The sequence below is a fragment of the Etheostoma cragini genome, chromosome 23, assembly GCF_013103735.1.
Source record: "Etheostoma cragini isolate CJK2018 chromosome 23, CSU_Ecrag_1.0, whole genome shotgun sequence".
NCBI classification, from domain to species: Eukaryota; Metazoa; Chordata; class Actinopteri; order Perciformes; family Percidae; genus Etheostoma; species Etheostoma cragini.
Window position 1 is genome coordinate 9,411,456 of NC_048429.1, and position 22,129 is coordinate 9,433,584.

The 22,129-nt window shown below is 38.4% G+C and overlaps 4 protein-coding genes and 1 long non-coding RNA gene across 5 annotated transcripts in view; 1 reads left to right on the forward strand and 4 right to left on the reverse strand.

Moving 5' to 3' along the window:
* Positions 1–383: 383 nt before the first annotated feature.
* ube2nb (ubiquitin-conjugating enzyme E2Nb) lies at positions 384–7,711 on the reverse strand. The gene is made up of 4 exons (XM_034862974.1): positions 7,554–7,711; positions 5,834–6,080; positions 4,393–4,533; positions 384–2,175 (listed from the first exon to the last, which is right to left on the reverse strand). Exons 1-4 carry the CDS (start codon positions 7,581–7,583, stop codon positions 2,132–2,134), a joined length of 462 nt encoding a protein of 153 aa, XP_034718865.1. The 5' UTR covers positions 7,584–7,711; the 3' UTR covers positions 384–2,131.
* On the forward strand, positions 5,700–10,025 carry LOC117938409. Its single transcript, XR_004655379.1, has 3 exons — positions 5,700–5,740; positions 6,578–6,587; positions 9,948–10,025. It is a non-coding gene; the product is annotated as an uncharacterized LOC117938409 (long non-coding RNA).
* Positions 8,347–11,471, reverse strand: mrpl42 (mitochondrial ribosomal protein L42). Its single transcript, XM_034862975.1, has 5 exons — positions 11,327–11,471; positions 10,898–10,961; positions 9,315–9,399; positions 8,837–9,000; positions 8,347–8,693 (listed from the first exon to the last, which is right to left on the reverse strand). Exons 1-5 carry the CDS (start codon positions 11,403–11,405, stop codon positions 8,648–8,650), a joined length of 438 nt encoding a protein of 145 aa, XP_034718866.1. The 5' UTR covers positions 11,406–11,471; the 3' UTR covers positions 8,347–8,647.
* A 595-nt stretch (positions 11,472–12,066) lies between these two features.
* On the reverse strand, positions 12,067–20,262 carry pwp1 (PWP1 homolog, endonuclein). The gene is made up of 15 exons (XM_034862950.1): positions 20,017–20,262; positions 18,298–18,356; positions 17,978–18,153; positions 17,743–17,828; positions 17,401–17,497; positions 17,086–17,196; positions 16,178–16,308; positions 15,380–15,450; positions 14,941–15,037; positions 14,231–14,292; positions 14,044–14,155; positions 13,738–13,828; positions 13,160–13,281; positions 12,918–13,023; positions 12,067–12,763 (listed from the first exon to the last, which is right to left on the reverse strand). The coding sequence occupies exons 1-15, from the start codon at positions 20,080–20,082 to the stop codon at positions 12,669–12,671; spliced, it is 1,482 nt and encodes a 493-aa protein (XP_034718841.1). The 5' UTR covers positions 20,083–20,262; the 3' UTR covers positions 12,067–12,668.
* Positions 20,263–21,679: 1,417 nt separating this feature from the next.
* ano6 (anoctamin 6) overlaps positions 21,680–22,129 on the reverse strand; it is a 17,314-nt gene continuing 16,864 nt past the window's right edge. Inside the window, exon 20 of the mRNA XM_034862927.1 lies at positions 21,680–22,129. This exon is cut by the window's right edge and continues 1,067 nt beyond it. The gene's annotated coding sequence lies outside the window, so the exon portion shown is untranslated.

The window sequence follows — 22,129 nt, forward strand, 5'->3', positions numbered from 1 at the left end:
TCAGGAACAATAAATTAAGCAGGTTCGAAGCCGTGCTCCATCTTCCAGACTTGAGTAAACGTAGCAGTTATAAACGGTTAATAATTCTGGGCGAGTACGGGTCACAAAACAGAACTACAGCAACACCAAGCCGGCAATAATCCAACAAAAAGAAGCGAGACAAGAGATCAACCCACAAAAAAAAATTGTTAACGAAATTAATTTTACTACAACATGGTGTTACAATCCTCCCTCAGATGAGCCTTACAGAAGCGATATGATCACGGAGAGAGTTATGGGCAAAAAAAACAAAAACATCCCGACCTACAGTTTGGAAATGTCACGTTTGCAACTTTGAGGGACTCTTGAGGAAATTTCTAGCCAAAACAAAATCTATAATAGCCTTTAATGTTTAATACTTTTTATTTGTAATATCACTTTTTTGCTACCACAATAACCCAATTAATTCAATGCACTTGCATAATCATCACAGATCAGTATCATAGAACGAGCAAAAACAGGGGAGACCATCTGACTGGTCAAAGACAATTTTGCAACTAAGACAAAACCAACAAAAAAGAAAGAAAAATAAGAAGGAAAAAAAGCCTAAACTTTCCCTTCAAAGACACCGTAACGTCTCAGCTCTAACAAACACCCCAAAGAAATACTAGTTTAAACTGTCCTGATATCAGTTTGGTTATGGTGCATGCCTTTTTAATGAAGTAACACTGAAAATAAAATAGAGAACAGAACATCGATAGCATGGACAGACGGTTAAAAAATTAAAATAAAAAAACAGTTTAACGACCTACACCCTTAAAAAAAGGACATTTTCAACACATCATACTGATCCTTGTCGGCACAAACTACGGGTGTCATTCTACCTTTCTGAATGTGTTGGGAATGGCTTTTTAAAAGCATGTGGAAGTAATCTGCTCACCCTCCCCAAACTGTCCCCATTTTACTGAAAATTGATTAGTGGAGTAAAAAGGCTGCCGAACAGACGTTGCTTAAAAAAAAAAAAAAAAAAAATTACACATGAAATCATTGATTTTAGAGTATTATAAGCAAAGTCCTCATCTAACTGGGCTCAGGCATCTTCACACAATATCCTGTTTTTTTCATCAATGTAAAACAACTGTTAAGATGTAAATAATGAAAAGAGACATAAATTACATATGCGCTAGGGCCTCAAGTTGACACTAGCAATGGACTAAATGCTTTTAAATGTTAGCTGGGGCTGTTCAGTACTGTGTATTCTCTGCCTGGGAATTTGGCAGGTATACAGCAACTGGCAGTGGGTCCTTACATTTATTTTTCATTTAAAATGTTGGAATAAACCTCTCTCAGTTGTCTATAGATGCCTTTAGACACCCCTCTGTTTTTCAGTGTATAATTACAGCTTCTTTAAAATCCAACTTGATTGGTGTTATGCTTACAGAAAGTGTCTTTGATGTGGAACCCTCACCTTTGAGCTCAGTATTAAGTGCCCCATGTGTATGTGAAATGATTTTACACTACAGTTGCTGCACCACCAACAACTAAATGTTCAGTGCTACGACGAGTTGGTATGCACAGACACAGGAGTGGAAATCCAACTAACCTTCTTGCAGAGCGTAAGGGCTATTTTCCAAAAAAACTCACCGTATTCCCTAAAAAGAGTAAAGACAAGCATCATCATATTCATATTTTTCATTTGCCTACTAGGACTAGTGAAACAACAGCTGTACACACTACGTATTGAAATAACAGAACATCCATCTCTCTGAAAAGACATACAGATGTGTTGACAAATGCATGTGTTAAAAGAAGAACAGCTTTAATGCAAGTATATTTTGCAAACGTACCAGTATGTGCCTGGTTCAGGACAACATATTGCATGTTATTTTCTAAGACTGTAGTGGGGAGGGTGTTGATCTCTGTCCATGCATTTAAATAGCAACACAGAAAAAAAAGGCTAACACACACTTAACGCGTCTTCGAGAGGAAAATAAGTCACCCAGAGGTCTGCAGCAGTAAATCTTGTCATTTCTTTCAAATAGATTTGGACTTATAATCTTTTTTTTCTCTTTTTTGTGTCCGTTAAATTCGAATGTTGACAGAATAGGAGTACATTTTGTGAATCACATTCAGACGCCTTGTCTCTCTTCTTCTATACTTCAGTGTTGCCAGCGTAGAGCTTGGTCCATGATCGGGCTGGGGGAGAGACAGAAAGATAAAATGGTGGTGAATGGTGTGAGGAGGGGGGGGGGGGGGGGGGGGGGGGGGGGGGGGGGGGGGGGGGGGGGGGGGGGGGGGGGGGGGGGGGGGGGGGGGGGGGGGGGTATAGTGCAGGACTGTGGATAAGGAAAGTGTTGCAGAGCGAACGCACATGATCAAACAACATTATGTAGCTGAAAGTATATGCCACAGTATTTCTAAAGAAACAACCAAAACAATGAAGTCACTTAATCGGTTAATGGATAATTAATCACCGTGAATTGTAATGAACAGTGTATCATTTAGAAAGTTTATCAAGCAAACATGCCACCGCTGTGCAATTAAGGATTATATTTATTATTATCAAATAATCTACCAATTATTTTTTTCAATTAATGGACCAATTCGCTTGGTCTTTAAATTCTCAGGAAATATTTTCCTAACCCTAAGTTGCCATATTTAAATTGCCTGTTATGTTCCATAAATAGTTGAAAAAAAAAAAAAAAAATTCAGTTTTCTACCAGGGAGGGCTAATAAACGCAGAAATTATTCACATTTTGTGAAACCAATACTCTTTGGTATTTTTCCTTAAAATTACTTCATAATTGTGAATTACTTCACAATGAATTCATTATAAAAAATAGTAGTCGATTCAGTATGTTGATTTTTTTTTACCAATATGAAGTTCCAGATACCCTTCTCTGGGGTTTTGCTGGCTTTCTGTTTTATGTCATTTTAACTTGAATATCTTTGGTTTTGCACTGTTGGCCAAACAAAACAATTTGATCGGTCATCACAGGGAGCTCAGAGAGTTTGATGCACAAGCTATAGGCTAAACTATTGTGTCTCTAGTCTACCTCCACTGTGCTGTGTCAGTGTGCGCAGCTACTTCCGGGAAAATTTCGGTCCACAGAAGTAGCTGCAGAGTGAGCACTCCTCGCTTTAGCGCTTTTCTGCGTTTTCGTTCCGTTTTTGTTAACGGTACATACAGCTGCGGACCTGGACCCAGGGTGAGTCCGAGTGACTGGGAGGCAACTGCGCGAAGGAAGAGCGACTTTTCCCTGTCACAGCGAAAAACACCAAAACAGGAAGCGGTGCGAAGTAAGATTCGTGCAAGAATGCACGCCTGGGTGATCATACAAGACGTGCATTTCTCCGTAACGGAGAAGCGATCCTGCTGCTCTACACTGTACAGAATGGCCTCCGCGTCATGTGCGTTTTCGCTGTCAGGCTCAGAGAAAATATCTTCTGCGTTCTGCTTAAAAATTGGGAATTTACAGCTCACTGCATCTTATTGGCTTTTGTTTGATATCTAGGGTCGACAAAAAAGTTGTTGCACATTTCTGCAGTTCCTTAGTTGTCACCCCGAACGTCCCACCGAAAGCCCTTCAAAAATCTGGCAGTTCATTAAAGCATTGTTTGACAGTCTATATGAAAATAGAAGGAACGTGTGATGTGTTTATATTAACATTTAGTTTGTTTAATAGAGGAGAGTGCAGATGCTGGTCTGTACATCTGGCTGTTGCCTTTATGTCATAAAGCCCTCTTACACCATGCATGTGCAAACTGTCAAATAAAACGTGCTTCCGCCACAGTATGAATATTCGTACTGAACAGCCAAATCTGATTCAACTGACAAAATTGGTAGAAGTACAGCCCTACACTCTATTACACATTCTGACACTGGCTCCTTCTCAGACATTTAACAATGTTGTTTGTAACATATTTAACCGTGTCTTAACAGTTCCAACTATTTTATGGTGCCTGTGCAGTGCTGCCCAGCCATCAAGACACGCCTCACAGATTATTTTTACAGGGTCCTCAGACATGGACATCACGGGACAAACAACTGTAATCCATCAAAACTCTCAACCCTGGGAGAACAGCATAACAGCTTTCATTTGAAGAATTGTCTTCATTGGACTATGCTGCTCTAATTTGAGAGCCTTTTATCTCAGTCAGATGATTTATAGACTTAAAAACAGCATCAATTTCAACCATGCTTTCTTGCTGCCGTACTTGTCTGTATTTACAGTCAGACTATGCAACCAACAAGGTCTGGCTGTTTAAAAAAAAAAATACATTTATAGGAACACCAGACAAATGTAAAATCATACTGGACCACCCGTGTCACTGGCAATATACAGTAGTTCAGTACAGCACACCCTGAGTGCTTTAATGAGTGTTGGACTGAAATATTAACATCCTCCTCACCTGTCTCAATGGCATTGCTTTCGTTTTTCTTCCACTGCTCTGCAACATCGTTTGCCAGAGGATCATCTGGATTGGGAGCACTTAATAACGCCTGGATAGATAGCAACACTGTGCGGATCTGCAAGGCAGGAGACCACTTATCTGGAAAAAAGACGCAAAAAGAGAAACAGCAGCTCCAATTAGCGAAAATGAGGGAAACTTCAGGGCAATATGGCATTGGCATTAGGGGACTAAGATGCTAGTGACCGCGAGCAGCAACCCTCATGGATGAGAGATGATGCCCATCATTAATTGAGATCTAAATTACCCTAAGGCTACTTGATAATGGAAAACTCTAGTAAATAGCTAGTAAATCTAATGAATCAAAAACAATAAAATAGGAGCTAGTGTCAAACGGCAGATCACTGGACAAGTCGCACAGTCCATTCCAATATTTTCTTTAGAGCAAGTTTAGCAACCCTATTGCTGTTGTCTGTTCTGCTCTTGTCAAATAAACATTACATGGCGTTTGTTTAACCCAAAACATGATTTAACAGATGTAATCAAATCTGCTTAGTGTGGCTTTATACCGCAAGATCGCTTTCTGCATCTATAACAGCTGCTTTTCAGCCATCTCACATTATAAAAAAATTCTCATCTCATTCTGGCAAAAACAAACTAACACAGCTGGAGTCTAATAATGTGTTAATAGTAATTATTTTAAAGAGGAATAAAAATTATATCAAATAAAAAAACATCTTTTGGCAATTGATCTTAATGCCTTAATTAAAATAATCAGGAAAAATTCAACCTTTAAGGACACCAATTGTCTTTATGAATGAATAGTGTATCCTAAACAAATAAATGTTCTTCCTTAAAATACAGGGGGCATGAGTATACACACCCCTATGTTAAATTCCCATAGAGGCAGGCAGATTTTTATTTTAAAGGCAAGTTATTTCATGGATCCAGGATGCTGTGCATCCTGATAAAGTTCCCTTGACCTTTGGAATTAAAATTACCCCCCCCCCCCCCCATCATCACATACCCTTCACCATACATAGAGATTGGCATGGTCTTATTTCAGTTACCCCAAAATCTCGTTTGATTTGCATTGAGAGATGATCTTATGGAAAGTTCCCCATGCCAATCTTTAGATATGGTGAAAGGTATGTGATGATATTATCTAATGTAGCTTTAACTTTTTATGGTGCTGCTTATTTTTATTCACTTTAGGGTTTGACCGAAAACAATGCCAGCAAAACGTTTTACTTTCCAATCCTGCAATTAGCTGTGAAAGTGGTTGATTCTACCCAGGAAAAACTACATGTGTGTGTGTGTGTGTGTGTGTGTGTGTGTGTGTGTGTGTGTATATATATACACACATACACACACACACACACACATACATACATACATATATATAATATGAAATTTAATTGATACTATCATGTTTTCTTACCTTTCAAAATGTCTAAACATATTCTTCCCAGTTTGTCAACATTGGGGTGGTAGATTTTGGTCATGAATCGTACTTTGGGAGCTGCCATGGGATACTCTTCAGGAAGAAATAGTTCAAGTCTAAATGTGCCTCCTTCAAAAGGAGAGTCTTGAGGCCCTGCAATGATCACATGGAAGTAACGTGCATTCCCTTCATCCGGAGTAGCCGTGATCCCTGGAACAGGCTCTGCCATCAACCGCTGTGTCTCCTGAGTGTGGTCAGAATGAGAAATACATAACACCATTATTGACATTTCTGAGTAGAAAAACAGTGCTGTAGGTGTAGCCTTCACCCTGCTTAGTCACACTCCCACACTTCCAAACTCAGACACATAAAGACAAAATCACATTCCATTCCACACGCTATTGTTTAACACAAAAACTACAAGGTAGCCAAGTGTCTGGGACACTTCTGATGTACTGTACAATGACTGACATTAAATAATACACACACAAAGAACTTCATTTTACTTAACAGATTTAAAGTTAAACTTGCTGTAATCAATTTTGGAATGCAGCTACTAATAGTGCAAAACAAAAACTAATACTGATTCTTTGGTATACAAAATGTTGAATAAAAATGTTCATCATAATTACCAAGAACCCAATGGATTGGAAATTGCTTGTCCTGCCCACCCTAACATCCCAAACACATTGTGTTTAGTATCCCCTAAGGCTAACTCACCCAGCATATTCACAGTTAGAGACGATAACCAGTGAATTTAGAGCATCTTACTAAAACGGCTAAATAATGATCAAAATAGTTATTAACAATAATTAATTAAATTAGCAATTAATTACTAATTGATAATCTAAAGGACGAATAGTAACATTCTCCATATTTCGGCATTTAATAAAGCAGGTGCACCGGAACATCTGCAGGAAACAAGAAGGAAACTAGTTAAATCCTGTTGTCAAAAATGTTCATGTCTTCGTTAAGATAGGAAAACAAATTACAGATTCTCATAGTGGAAGCTTGTGTCGTGTTTTCACCTAGTCAACGGTATACTATTGGCAGAGAAAACCAGTTTAATCCGACTAATAGCAGCTAAATGTGGCGGAATAGGCTGATCGCGCCCACAGCTGCCCGGGCCTGGCCCAGTGAAGTCGCGGTGAGGTTGAGGGAGGAAACCGTAACAGACCTTAGATTCCTCCCTAAATCATTGTTTCGTTTTATAGAAAAGAATCAACACGAACAGGTTTTTCTCAATTACAAGCATTTTAATGTTTTGAGACCAACAGGACAGCGTTTCACATCACCGCAGACATGTGTATCAATCACCGAAGCTACCGCTGCTAGCCTAACGTTAGCTAACATAGCGAAACCATTCATAAGGCGACTATGACAAATTGTCAGAATTCGTTGATCTATACTATAATATTAGCAGCCCAGTGATGTGAAAACTACAATTTGTAGAACAACAAAAACAATACTCTAACCAAACTAAACACATTTAAGACAGAAGGGAGTAAACGGAAGTGGCAAACAAAACATTTGCAGACACAGATCAGCGAGTTAGCTTGATAACTAGCTAGCTAGATGCGAGCTAATTGTGCTAGTCTTGCTAACGTCAGGCTACAAATTGAATGGCAGTAATTGTACGTCCATATTCTCACCACATACAAAATACCCACACAAGGGTTATAGCAGATATAAATACAATGTCCGGTGTAAAGTGTACCTTTACAATCCTACGAGGCAAACCGGCCATCTTGTGTTAGCTATTATATTTTTAGCCGTGGACTCGCCTTCTCTTCAGGTTGGATTGACTGAGGTGCCGGGGCGGAGACAGTTAACTCACTCTTCCGGTGGCTTCAGATGACGTAAGGAAAGATGCTGCTGTTCATTGTTGTCTGTTCATGTGTGAAGATGGATATGAATACTAATCGTAAAATTAATCTAACAATTGAATAGTTCATTTTAAATCTGTTCGTGTTTATTTATATTTGCATTCAATGTGCTTTTGTTCACGTACTTTAGAATAGAGCTTGGTTCAAGGTATGTTCTTCTATGGGCTCTTTTGAAAAATCTGGTATGTACGTATGGGTACAGTAGTCTGTACAACCCACAAAAAAAGAGAAGGCTTTCAAATGACCACCTAAATGCATAATGTAGTCACTTTGAGGCAGTCAACTTCTTTTAGTTAAATGCTCTAGGGACCTAACATGTAAATACATTTTAGGAGCACCAGCTTATGTCGGTGTTTGCTCATTTGGGAGATACATTTTTCTAGATCTCAATGTGTGTTGCAGTGTGTAGGACCTTAACTACACTATGCAAAACTTCTCTACAATTTTGTTTTACTTCACCAAGGTCAGTTAAAAGTAATTTTGAGACAGATTTGATGCTGGAGTGGTAAGCATTTTACATTCACAAAAACACTCAAGTGTATGATATACTTTGTTTAGCATACACAATATTTATTCACTTCCCCCCCCCCCCCCCCCCCCCCCCCCCCCCCCCCCCCCCCCCCCCCACAGCTACAATCTGTTGCCCAGGCTTTTGAATTAAGGTTTACTGGTGCACCAAGTCCATTAGATTCATATTTGCAGGATAAATTATAAAAGGCCATACAATCTAGGACAGTTAGTGTATGCAGTATCGCAGTGGACTAAACAAAATAAAAGTATAAGTTTCAACGGCATATCATTGTTGCATTGTAGTGGCACTGACTCAAAAACTCCTGAAAACTTCAGAATTATTTAACAGTTTATTATACATTATTGTCACAATAAAACAGACAAACATTTGGAGTTTTGCAACTTTGGCCTTCAACTATCTATCCTTTGGGGGATCCCTCTTTCTGCGTCTCATGTGGTACCTGTGAAGTTGAACAGTGACAGAAATTAATTTTGACCAAGATCTACCTAACATCAAGAAATAATCTATGATAGGCCAGTACTATGTCCACAAATAGGCAGATACCTGAATAAAATAAAAATGTTGTGTTATTTATGTACTCACTGTCCTACTGGATACCACCGATGTTTGGTGGTGAAAAACATCTTGCTCAGCTCCTCTATAGTGGGCCCCTTCTTGTCCTTCAGCACCTCCTTGCTGAGGTGGGCCTTTAAAATCTGGTCGTGGGTCTCAACCGGGCTGTTCAAGGGGTCTGGCCGTTCTATAGGCTGCAAAGATTTACTGTCATAAACAAGGTTCCCTCTTGCATATTTTAAAATGATTTGGCAATTCCCAGCAATCCTGAAGCAATTTACAGTCATCTTTTTTTACCGATTATTGTTATTAGTCTACCTGATGCACAACTGTGAATTAGTAGTTTAAAAGGGTTAAAATATTCCTTAAAACGTCTTCTTAAATAAAAAATACTAAACAACTAGAGCCTCTGCTTTCTCTCTTTGGTAGAAATAGTGCTACTCTATTAGATAATATGACAACTAACACGTTGATATATACAGCATAAGGCTAGAGAGCACTCTCTTACCTGGGTTAACTCATAGGGAACGTCGACAGTAGGATGGTAGCACACTATGGTTTTCCCATCTGAGGTCACACCGATTTCCACATTGCTAAATTCAAGAAAATGAGATTATTGTCCTGAATATAACAAAACCTATTTAAAAAGTATTCTTTTTTTTACATATATACTCCAAAATATGTATTATGTTTCTTCTTCATTTATTTGGTTCACAATAATTTACAGACGGGCCAAGTACGCAGCTAGCATAACTTACAAAACTACTAGTGTGTCCCCACACTTATATTCATACAGCACAACCAAACGTTAATTCCAAAATAGTGAGCACCACCTGATAACCAAGGTGCAGCAACTGTGCTCCACTTAGTTCTTAGCACATCACCAAGATGGAGCGGCCATTGTAGAATATTAGCAGTTAAAGTTATGCTTGTACACATTGCATAAGAAGCTACGTGCAGTCATTGAGGAAGTGGTTCAAGGATATGTCACTGATGCATAAAAGGTTAAGCTTGAGCCTTTAACAATAGGTTAAGCCTTTATGGCATAAGAGTTGTGTGCGAGACAGATAAGCAGGAACACAGGACAAGTAGTTAAGTTGAACCACAAGGTCCCGACCTTGTGTGTGTTTGTGAAAATAAGTTTCTGTCTAGAAACTAGTAGACACCCCCCTGTGAGGAGAGAATAAAATCATAGGAAAAACTCAGACGAGTGCTCAGATGAGATCTTAGAGGAACAACTCTGATTAAATGTTGGATACCAGGGAAACCAAGATGCCGTTTGTGAACCCACAGCTGCGTTTGTACATTTTATATGCTGTACTCAGTCAATTGCTTACACTGAACTCTTCGTCTCAAATTGATCCTTGTGTATGGTAAATGTAAGTCCAACAAAAGAAGGCGCGGGAATTAATTAATTGCAGTCAGATTTGACAGGCCTTAGGGCCTCATTTGGACAGAACTCCACTACAACACCCAGGAATGTAAGAAGAAGGCTAACATCTTGTCCATCACCATATGACTAAAACCTTTGAGGTCTGAGCTCTGAGCATGTCACTTAACCCTAAAACCATCAGTTTGCATACCTTTACATTCTGTGTTACAACTGTTTACACCTCTGTATTGATGTTTCACATTTACATTCAGCTTATTAATTTGCAATAACTGTCTTCTGCAAATGTATGACCTTTTTTCCACATTTATCATTTAATACTTGACGTTTTAGATTCTCATTTAGTATTTTTTTTAAACTTGTGATGATCAATTTTATACAAATTCAATTAGCATTGTTGGAAAAATCTAGTGACCCACCATTTTCAGTGAAAACGACTGCTTTTGTTATTGTTATGCATTGATAAAAGAAAAAAGGGAAATGTGGCACTTTTGCACAATATGCAACTTGAACTCTCATTTTGTGTAATACTGATAATCATTAGCTAAAAATTGTTAATAAAAATCATAATAGCTTTATACCATAGACTGTATAATATTAAACAAGACTTAGTGCCATAGAGTAGCTAGACTAAGTGGGACTTGGTGCACTCTTTACTTAATTTTAATTCAATCGTTTCAACTCTTAACATTCTAGCCTACCAGTTCGGGCCATCAAGTGAAGGACCAGTGACACTGGACTTCTGTCGCATTGGCACCACACATGCTGCAACAGAAAGCCAAACAACAGGTGAGACAGACACTTTTACAATTATGTAGTTAGCAGGACAAATTTTAACGTCTCTTAGCTAGAACTTGTAGCTACATCGCATTTGAAAGCATAAACCCTTTCAGAACACCGTTTAATGTAATGTTAATGTAACGTTAATAATTTATGGCGCCCGCTTACGATTTGTTTTTGATTTTTTAGAGAAAATACTTTTTGTACAGTAGAAATAACATTACTGCTAGTTATCAAACTGTCAAGGTTAGCTTCTGTTAGCTTATACTCCCAACACCGTTGCGCTAACGGTTATAAACGGTAAACTAATTATGACCTCCAGTAAATACCTGACAAAAAGCAGAACTTACTTTGTACATGTAGTCGTGTGGTACAGTTAGAAAGTCGCGTTAAGAGAATGCGAAGCTTGCACAAATGACTTGACGCCATGCTGAATTATTTTCGGCTGTGCGCCACTCTTATAGTTCCGTCCTAGCATTTAAGCTAGACCTCATTGTTGTTCCACTTTTCAAGCGACCAGCAGTCATACAGAAATAATCCAACCTTTTCCATAATAAACACTATTTTAGTTCAACTGATTAATGCACTATATGCTTAAATAAAATGTTCACTTCTTTTGTATTATTTAAAAACTGTATTTAAACAAAACACAGTAAAGAGTTTTGTACATACGTATTTCTTAAGTACCTCATGCATAATTCACTATGATAGTCAAGGCCATCAGATCATAACTAATAACATTGGTGAATATGGAGAAGTTACTACTTTCCAAAAAAAAGTTATAGTGGGATACAAATTCTGTCAGACAGCATTTTCGGTCTGCCATCAAGATTTTTTTTATATATATATATATATATATATATATATATATATATATATATATATATAAAATGTCCTTTGTAAATAGTTTTTTTTTTCAAAGCAAAAGTTGTAGAGGGTACCAATTTTGAGGATGAAAAGATGAAGTGTACTTAATAAAAGTACCCACCGCATGCATCTGGTGCCTTTTTTTTACCCCTTCCCCTCAGGTAGTCTGAGTCCACCACTGACCTGAGGGTTTCAAATTTCCAAATAACAACAATACGTTTTACACATTCTATAGACTTTAATTATTTATTGAATATGTAGAATTTTAATAAGTCCATTATCTTTTAACAGTTTGTCCAGATGTGAGTACACAGGCTTATTTTGGATATTTAATTTTACCATTCATTACCAGGAAACCCAGGTGTGCAATAATTCATGTGAAATTAGTTTTAGTAACATATTACATTTGTATATGTACAAAGAAAGGCAAAATGAAAAGATATAGTAATATAAACAATTCAGGGTAATTCAAATAACTACTTTCACCTGAAAATCAAAAAAAATTCTTGGAAATATTCATTACTAGGAATATGAAAAAACAACAACCTCTTTTGCCTTAACACATTTTTGAGTTTGCAAAGCTACTGTTGTTATCTTTGCAGAGAGACAAGCTGAACACGTTTTCAGGTGTTTTAGGTCCTGTTTAGATTCTGGCCAACCATTTAAATCCTTCAGCAATGCAGCTTAATTTATTCACCTTCCCCCTTGAACTACTGCGCTATGAGGCACACTGCAACAAGCGTCGCAGCTTGATCTGTTGCTCAGTTTATTCATGTTATCAGGCTGTTGATGCTTTATCAGGCTGTTGATGCATCCAGAGTGGGACTAGGAGACTTCCATCTGTGCTGTGGCTGCAGTGCTGGAGGCCTGTGATCCTGTGTTCGGCACCAAACGCTCTCGACTGCCAAACACCCCAGCCACTAGAAACAAACATAATACCATGTGAGCATCATTAATTGAACTGAATTTATAAATAGAAGGTCAGTGGTGATCTTTGTAAAGACAATTATTCAACTTTTAATAGGATTTCAGTAAACTGCACAAATTGTCTGGAGAGAAAGAAGGAAACCATACCTGCTGCAACATCACTAATATCCCAAACCCGCAAGCCATCCCTTTGTCCCCCGAAGGCATAGATGAAGGGCAGGTCCGGGCAACATGAAGCACAGAACAGCACACCCTGTTCACACGTGGGAAAGGAAGTTGTTTTGACTCTTTCAACAACCACAAAGTTCCTGACTTTGACGTGGCAAAATAATAAAAGAAGGCATTGGAGTGAAAGGATCTGAGATCTACACGCTCATGCAAATTCTTACCATTTTCATATCCCGTGAGTGCACCAGGTTGGGCTTGTTGCCCAGAATGTCCCAAATCTTTACGTGTTTGTCAGCTGATGAGGTGACCAGGCATCCTTTGATTTGGCTACTGAGGTCCAAACCTGAAGACATTTTTAGATGCGATTTTCTTTTATTGTACACTCAATGTGCCTTTCATTCCACCATGAAAAAAAACGTATAACCTAAGCGGGGCGCTTTGTTGTCCAACAATTCAAAGGAGCAAGTGTATTCAAGATTTGACAGACAGTTCCACCAAACTCGCAATTCACCTAATTGCAAATTACACGCTAGAAATCGTGTAAGAGGACGGGCCTTGCTGGCTCCATTGGGTGTTACTTACTGTGCTCACCAAAATGTTTTCAAGCACTCACTAAAAATAAAGAAGCCACAAGTTGTCCCACGTTCTCTGGTATGCACCAACAATGTAAACCCAGCATTTCATTCTCCCTACGTGACTCTACACAGTGCAGAACAACAAGTGCCAAATCATTTGTGCTGTTTAAATAAGGAATATACTACGCGCACGCACGCACACACACACACACAAACCCACACACCTGACACTTCTGCATCATGAGCCTTCAGGGTGAAAACAGGTTTATCTGAGCGTGCATCCAGACAGTAGACAAATCCATCTTCTGTGCTGGCCTGAAACACAACCAACACACACTCAAGTTAACCGCTGAGCTTGAGAGAGCAACAGCACAAGAGGGACAAACAAGGTTTATTGCACAATGACCATAAACCATACAACAGCCATATAATCATTATTTACAATTGCCAAAGCTTCTAAATTAAAAAAAAAAACGAATGTGGATGGATTATTTCCTTTAACACAGGAATAGAAGAATATGATTACATACCAGGAAGTTGCATGGTGAAAAGTGGTCCCAGGTCAGACGCTCCACCTGACCACTAAACCTCCAGGTCCGATTGCTGTTGTCGGGACTACGGCAGTCAAACAGGACTGCTGTCCTGAAAAGAAAATCTTCAGTTTTTTTTCCTTTCACTTCATTCTAAAAACTAATGACAATGCTAAATTACACTTACTTGTCATATGATCCGGATAACAGAGTCTGTGCCTCAAATGGGTGGAATGACAACGTCTGAACCTGAAAGATAAAACGAAAAATGTTTTCCAGAAGTTGAAGGCTGCAAATTCTGAGGATGTAATACCAACAATACCTCCAATCGGGCTGCAATATAATCCTACGGGGCAATTACGAAAGATAAATGTACATCCACTAAAAGCTTGTTTTGCCAATGTAAAGCTCAAGTTGTTATTTTAATTGTCTGACAACATTATGGAAAGGACCCTACAGAGAAATTAGATGTTTTTCTTAACCTTGTGCTTGATCCGCTGGGATTGTTACTGGTTCTAAACAAATCTCGCTAAAAGGAAAAATCTCATTCGGAAATCTTGTGAGAGGTGATTTTTTGCTGGAAGACAGCGCATTGAGTTGAAGAGAGGAGTGCCAGGAAGAGTATGTTGTGTTGGATGTACAGTACAAAAAGCGTTGCTTAGTGTCATCTAAATAATTCTCAATGTCATGGCTTAATATTTAGACAATTCTCTGTAGGGTAATTTCCATAATATATGCAGATACGTATAATGTCAATCTGAGCCTGCCAGTGCCAAAAAAAAAAAAGATCAATCTCAGACCAATTAAAAAAAAATTGTCATTGCTAGTCACTTTATCACAAAACATGGGAAAATAGAGTGCATGTTGTAAAAACACTGAAGTTCCCTTTTTAAATACCTTGTCGGTGTGCTTGCGCAGAGTTGTGGCTGGTTTTCCTTGAGCAAGATCCCACAAGATAACTGTGTCATCTGCTGATCCACTGGCCAACACATTTCTAAGTAAGAAAAGGTGGATTTGTTTTACTGTAAAATAATGAATTTTAGTTGCATAAGTGCACACATACACAGTCATGATACATCACAAATATATGGATAAAATCTTAGCAGAACAAATAAAGGGTAAACTTAAAAAGCCTAAGAAAACGGAAAAATTATGTTGCTTGTACGAACAAATGTGCTCTGTACCCAAGGTTGATCTGCAATAAACACACTGTTAAAAAAAAAAAAAAACTTAAAAAGCCTATACAAATACGTGCATGTCTGACTAGCATTAGGGGCATTTTTTGATAACCTTTTTCCAGTACCTTTTTGCAATGTTTCAGCATCAGAATACTGACCTGACTAGTTTGTTCCAGGATAAATCCAGCACTGCATCTGTGTGCCCCTCGACAGGCTCTGCCGCTGCCCCCTAGCATCGACCAGAACAGAGCGCAATGTGTTAATATCTAACAAAGCAGTAATAATAGATGGTTTCCAATAACCAATAATGAAGGGGAGCAGGACAAACATGTCTTCTATCAAGGGTGTAAAAACATTTTTTACACATCCTAAAAACAGTCAAGACTTGAGTCCCAAAAATATAATATTGTTCATCACAGATTTACAGTTTCCCCTTGAAGGGGACATATCATGTAAAACTCACTTTTTCAGTGCTTGTGTATACATTTGGGTGTGTGGAGTGCCAACCAACCCACTAACTGTGAAATAAGACAACACAGTCAGATTTATGTGAGCTGCCTTGATCAATGAGAAAAGATGTGATTTAACAGGCCATTCAGATTTGACTTCCCTTCCCATTAGAATATAACCTACTGTTCCCCACCTGAGTATCTCCACTCACGGCTTGAGAACTAGCTTTGCAAAAGTGCGCCATATTTTTCTCACAAGCTGATCAGAGCAGACTGGTCTTTTCTATAGCAGGGCTTTAAGAGACAGGCACTAAAACGGAGCCTTTCAGATGGAGGGTAAATACAGGTATATTCAGACACACACAATATGAGAAAAATGTGTTTTTGCACATTAAAGCATGTAAACATGTTCTACGATGATGATGTGTCTCCTTTAAATTTACTTTATCAGATCTCACTCTCAGCATGCAGATGCTTGTATAAGACAGTGTAAGAACAGGCTTGTACCTTCTTCCCCTTCTTTTTCTTCTTGGAGGCTTTTTTGCTCCCCAGGGAGAAGGCCGGCTCTAAGCAGTCCACCACATCCAGGTCCCACACATCAATCTGAGGAGTCATGTTGCCCACAGCAGCGTAGTTACCTGGAGTAAGCAAACAGAGCAGAACATGGTTAGGTAAGCACAGGGGCGTGTGCACATTACAAATATTAGATAGATACTTCTTAGTTTTAGTTAAGTTAGTTAGCTTCTTAGTTATCTTAAACCTTTAGTGTGTTTTCATAATCATGAACGTCCATTAATTTTAAGCCATTGCCAAATGTGTTGCTACAAAGCTAAGCGACACAGTCTCAAACTAAGACTTAGCTCCACAAAAAAGATAATGACCATCAGGTTTTGTAATCCTCTGTGTCCTCCTTGGCTACTAGCAACTGTGTGGAAAAGAGGTATGTGTAGGTGTAAAGCATTCACTGAAGGCTTGTGTAATATTGTAATGACAACAAAATTGTTGTCATTACAGTACTTACAATTCCTCATGGGGGAGACAGAAACTACGCACTATAGCTTTAAAGTGGTCATATCATGCTCATTTTCAGGGTTTTAATTGTATTTAGAAGTTGTGCTAGAATAGGCTTACACGGTTACATTTTCAAAAAAACACCATATTTTTGTTGTACTGCGCATTGCTGCAGCTCCTCTTTTCACCCTGTGTGTTGAGCTTTCTTTTTTAGCTACAGAGTGAGGCATTACGCTTCTATTCCATCTTTGTTGGGTGCGGCACATGCACAGAAGCTAGGGAAGGGAAAATATGAGCACTTTAAGATAACCTATAATGCTGAGAAATATTTAGTTAGAACTGAATTATTGGAGGCCAGGTCTGGAGAAGAACAGGTTTGCCTGAGCAAAACTGAATTTTCTTACCAGGTCCTTCTCCAGGGCTGGGGTCAAAGTTTAGCCACTCCACACACAGTGGGTAAGCTGGCAGCAGAATATCATGATGGACATACAGAGAGTCCTCCTCGGAGTTATAAACTGTAAAACAAGAGATAAAGTGTTTAATTTATATTTGAGAATTCTCTAATATAAACGCTTGACAATACATGTTTACATTTACATTTGATATGCATTTAGCTAGTAATCTTAACTGAAACAATATCCAAACAAAAGAACTGATATTTTCCTGGGTCTTCAGAAAACTCGGTGTGATCTCGTTACATCACATATGAGGATATTTACCATGGATCTCCAAATTGCAGCAGTCCTTCTCTGCCCTGCCGGTTAGGATGAGATTGTCAGTGGGCTTGATTTGGAAGTCTTCTCGCTCATATTGGTCCTTAGGGGAAGAACAGAGACAGCTAAGCAATGTTGCTTTGACAAGATACAATAAGTATCGAAATTGTCCCCCCTTAAGATTCACACCAAAAACTAGATTTGACTTGTTTTTGTAAAATGACATTCCCACACCCGAATCCAAAATTGTTCTTCAATTTATCTGGATTTTCACAGCTACTGTATATGTTCGGGATTGATTTCAGGCATCACTGAATCGGTAGGAATGAGATCACTGAGGACACCTACTGTGTCTTTGATGGTGATGTAAGGATCCTCCTCATTAGAGCTGAACACTGTAAGCCCAGCCAGACTGTCACCGAGACTAGCGGTCGCTAAATTGAAGACAGACAAACAGCAGATCCAGGATTGGTCAGATCAAGACTCTCAGCAACATTTGAATAGGCACAAAAGGTAAGACAAAATGAGTAGAAATGTATTGTACCGTATACACATACTGGACATAACCACCTATTACCCTCACCTGCATCCTCTTCATCATATCTATCCAGGCCATACTCTGCTAGCTCATCATCTTCCTCCTTTCCATTTTCAGTCTCATCCTTTGAACCTCCAGCAACGTCCGCTGTATTACCATCCGGATTCTCCTCACATGCAATACCTTCATCAACCTCATCGTCATCCTCGGCTGCTAGTTCCCTGATTTAGCAGAGTAGATTTAAAAACATGAAACATGACATCAGCTTCTGCTTTTTGGGGAAGAGCTGCAATATTTTATTTCCCTTCAGCGCTCACTGACAGGCAAAATATTACTGCAGTAATGTGTATTTTATTTCAACATACCCCAGCTCCTGTTTCGCTTCAGCAATAATGCGCTGTAGCTCCTCTTGGCTCAACTCAACCTGAAATGGAATAACAAACTCTGCTTTAACAAGTTGGGAAACTCATGTGTCTTAAGTTCTAATCAGATACAAGAAAGAGAGAGAGAAAGAGAGAGAGAGAGATAGAGAGAGAGATGGTGTATTATAAATAGACAGGGTGCGATTTGCTGGGAGGGATGCGTGTGATTTCACGCCTTTCTGGTCTTTATATCACTGTCTCTGCTGTTATTAGTTTTTTTTTTTTTTTAGATATATGTTAAAATCCAAGCGTCAGAGCATGTGGGCTACCAGCGGCACCTCTTCAGCCGATAATATGTAACTGTGAACTGGCTACTGGCAATGCTAGATGACGGTCATTTCAGGGGCTGTGGTAGTGGAGTTGGGACAGAAAAAGTGAGCCTTATGCAGAGACAGGTAAGCTCATGTACCAAAACGACTAGTTACGTTTAGGAAAAAGATCATGGTTGGATGAAGACATTCCCAAGGAACAAACGAGCGTTTCCTGGGTGAAAGAATTTGGTTTTCGTGGACTTTGCTCTCTGGCTTCAAAGCGCTGTGTTGACTGATGTTTAACTTAGTTTTTTTTCAATTGTTTATTGAAGTGCAGAAGTGTTTTGGCATGGCTGGACAAGTGGCACTTTATCCTTGGTAGTAAAAGGAGGACTTAAGGTTTTTATGTGTGTGGCACAATAATGTGTATAGTGTGAGTCCCACAAATACACTCAGAATCAAAATCAGTGATATTAGTAAAAAAAATAGGATTTAATTCTTGAATGTTTTGTTTTATTGTGCATCATCACTTTAATAAAGCACCAATTCACATTTCCAGTATGCTATCAAATCTTCCTATTTAACAAGTTAGTAGAGCAAGTTATCGTAAATCTTTAGTGAAACAGTTGTACACTGGGTAGTCACCATAAGAAATGTCAGCTCACAACAAATGAAAATATAAGGCTAAAGCTGTAAACAAAAACTGAATAATAAGGACTATAATATGGTCATTGTCTATCAGAAAAGTCTCACAGCAAGCACTAATTACTTGTTCTTGTATTGTTTATTTTTTCAAATTACTCTGTTAAACTTCCCCATCCACTTTAATAAAATGAAAAAATAAAGCTGTACTTTCGAAGATTTTTATTTAAATAAAAGTCTGTTAAGTCCCTATTGCTGATAGGTAAAACAATGGATTTTGAGCCTATGGACCACGGCAGAAAGTATTGCAATACTGATATATTTGACGTATCATGAACTGGATGTGTCTGTAGTGACATTGATGCTTTGGCAACATTGTAATTGAAACTTTCATGCCAATAAAGCACATTTGAATTGAAGTTATTTTAACTAAAACCTAAGGCTGTAGATACAAAAAAAAAAAAAACTAGTGACCTCAGTGTTAATTATACATGCAGTACAAATAGGCGGCACTACAAGTTTGTAATTCTTCTAGTGCCTATTTCCTATTTGTGTATTAAAATGTAATATTTGTACTACGGTTACTACACAAAATGCGTTGCATTACATCACGATAGTTTTTGTTTAGACAGTTTAAGGTGACACATGAGCTGTAAAGCCAAAAAGAAATGTATAACAAAGGCTTAGAGGTTTGTCATTTAAATGACTTGCCATGTTGACAAATTAGCCGCCTGTCGGCTAACGTTCGCTAGCTCCACATGTAACCTACTTTGTCTGGGGTTCCCTTGGCAATGCCTTTCGCCACCCATCCGACACAAGTAATCTGGGAACTCATTTTGTAGAAACCGTGGGGTTTATCGATCAAATACAATAAAATCTAAAAACGTGTTGCGTCCAAACTGCAACGCTTCAGGCACGCGTACAGTTGGCGTACAGGCGAGATGGTTAAAATGGGTCCTTTGTCGCATCTAGATGGCGTCCATAGAGCTGAAAGTCTGCCTGATCAAAAATGCAGTCGAAACACCACCCACTGGTCTCGAATTTTTTTTTTTAAATGTTGCATAATGTTTTAATTTCAGTAGAATATAACCTGTAAATGTACAGCACCAAGTAGAGCATCATAGCTGTGCCTTGATAAAGGACACTATGGCAGCAAAATTGTGAGCGTAAAAAAATAAATGTTTTTCTTATTTTATTTTCATTGTGTGCTTTGTTTTTATAGTTTCTGGCATGCGGCTCGGCACTAACCCAGGAGGCAAATTATGAATACTTGTACCATGAATCTGGCAAGCAATGGAGATTGTAAAAGCATTACATCATACGGTTTCATGCAGGAGAGTCAGTAGCAAATCTCTGGTTTATAAGGTTCACATGTAGTCCTAAACTCTAATACCCTCCAAAAAAAACAGCCCTGCAATTTATGCTATCCCTGTAAAACTTTGAATGTTTTTTTTTTGTCACTATCAGGAGTGTAGATTCAAACACGTGGTCATATTACGAGAGAGACTGTGTCTGTGACTTGTTTTTGATGACCTCCAGTGGTTTAAATTCTCATCTTCCTACAGTGTGACAGTGTGTACATCCTCATTCCAGTGACATTACTGTTGTGTTTTATAACAAGTCATACATAGCACACTTCTAAATACATACAAATAGAGGTGAGAATGTAGGTAAAATTAAATCAAACATACAGCGGAAATGTTTTTAATATTTGAGTCTTTAAACAAAGACAACATACGTGATACATATATGATACACACAAGCAAAACTTTGTATGAGGAGTTTTTAAAAAACATTTTTAGACATTGCTGGTATATACAGTTTGCATAAAGGGTGGTTAATGTACCATTGTTCAAATCACAATGTATTATGATTTCAGCAATGACACAGAAGAAGATTAAATGACGGTATTCTCAGGATATACCTTGCAGTTAAAATGTTGATGATGTGCAGTGCAGTGGTCATAGCCAGACACAGGCCTGGAACTCTAAGTTAAAAGTGCAAAACAGTACAGTAGATGAGAATACATGAATAGAGAAAGACTCTATTCTCTATACTCTCTATACTCACATCGTCAACTTAACCACTTCACAGGGCTGCAACTGATTGATTGATTTAATTAAAAACTAAAGGTGTAACTGAACTACATTTGGTGTAAGGATGAAAACGCATTCAGTTTCTTGTGGTCTGTAAACATGAATACATCAAACCTTTACAAGGCATCACTTTTGAATTGTCAAATAAATTCACTTTCCGAATTGTCTGTACTGTAATTGAATCCCATCCAAATAACATAATAATAACATTTGAAACGTTTAAATGTTTAAAAGGTTTACAGAAGTACAGGTATTTAAGGCATATTTAGTGAATATATGTGTCTAAAGTGAGTTTATGTCTACTGTAACTCCTGGTATCTCACCACTTTTTTTTTTAACAGATCCCCTCTGATCTTTAGTTCTAGTAACAAAAACAGAAGTGCAAAAAAACCTCTCTATCAATCATCAACATTGCATTAAAAATTGGTGCATATTTTGCATGTAACGATACTGAGTGACATTTCAGTTAACCCAGCTGGGGCACTTGTTGGTGACATGTGTGTGAAAACTCGGATCCCCCAGCATGAAGTTGAATGGACAGAGTGAACCATCACAGTTATATAGCCAAGGTAAAATTAATGCAGTCATAAACCTGGAAGATACTCTGAGTAAAAAACATCCATGGAAATTATTTTCAAGGGCGCCTGGGTTGTCACTTGTTAGATCGCGCACCCATATATAGAGGTTTACTCCTTACTGCAGCGGCTGGAAGTTTGACTCTGACCTGCTACCCTTTGCTGTTGTCATTCCCCCTCTCTCTGTCTTCAGCTGTCCTATAAAAATAAA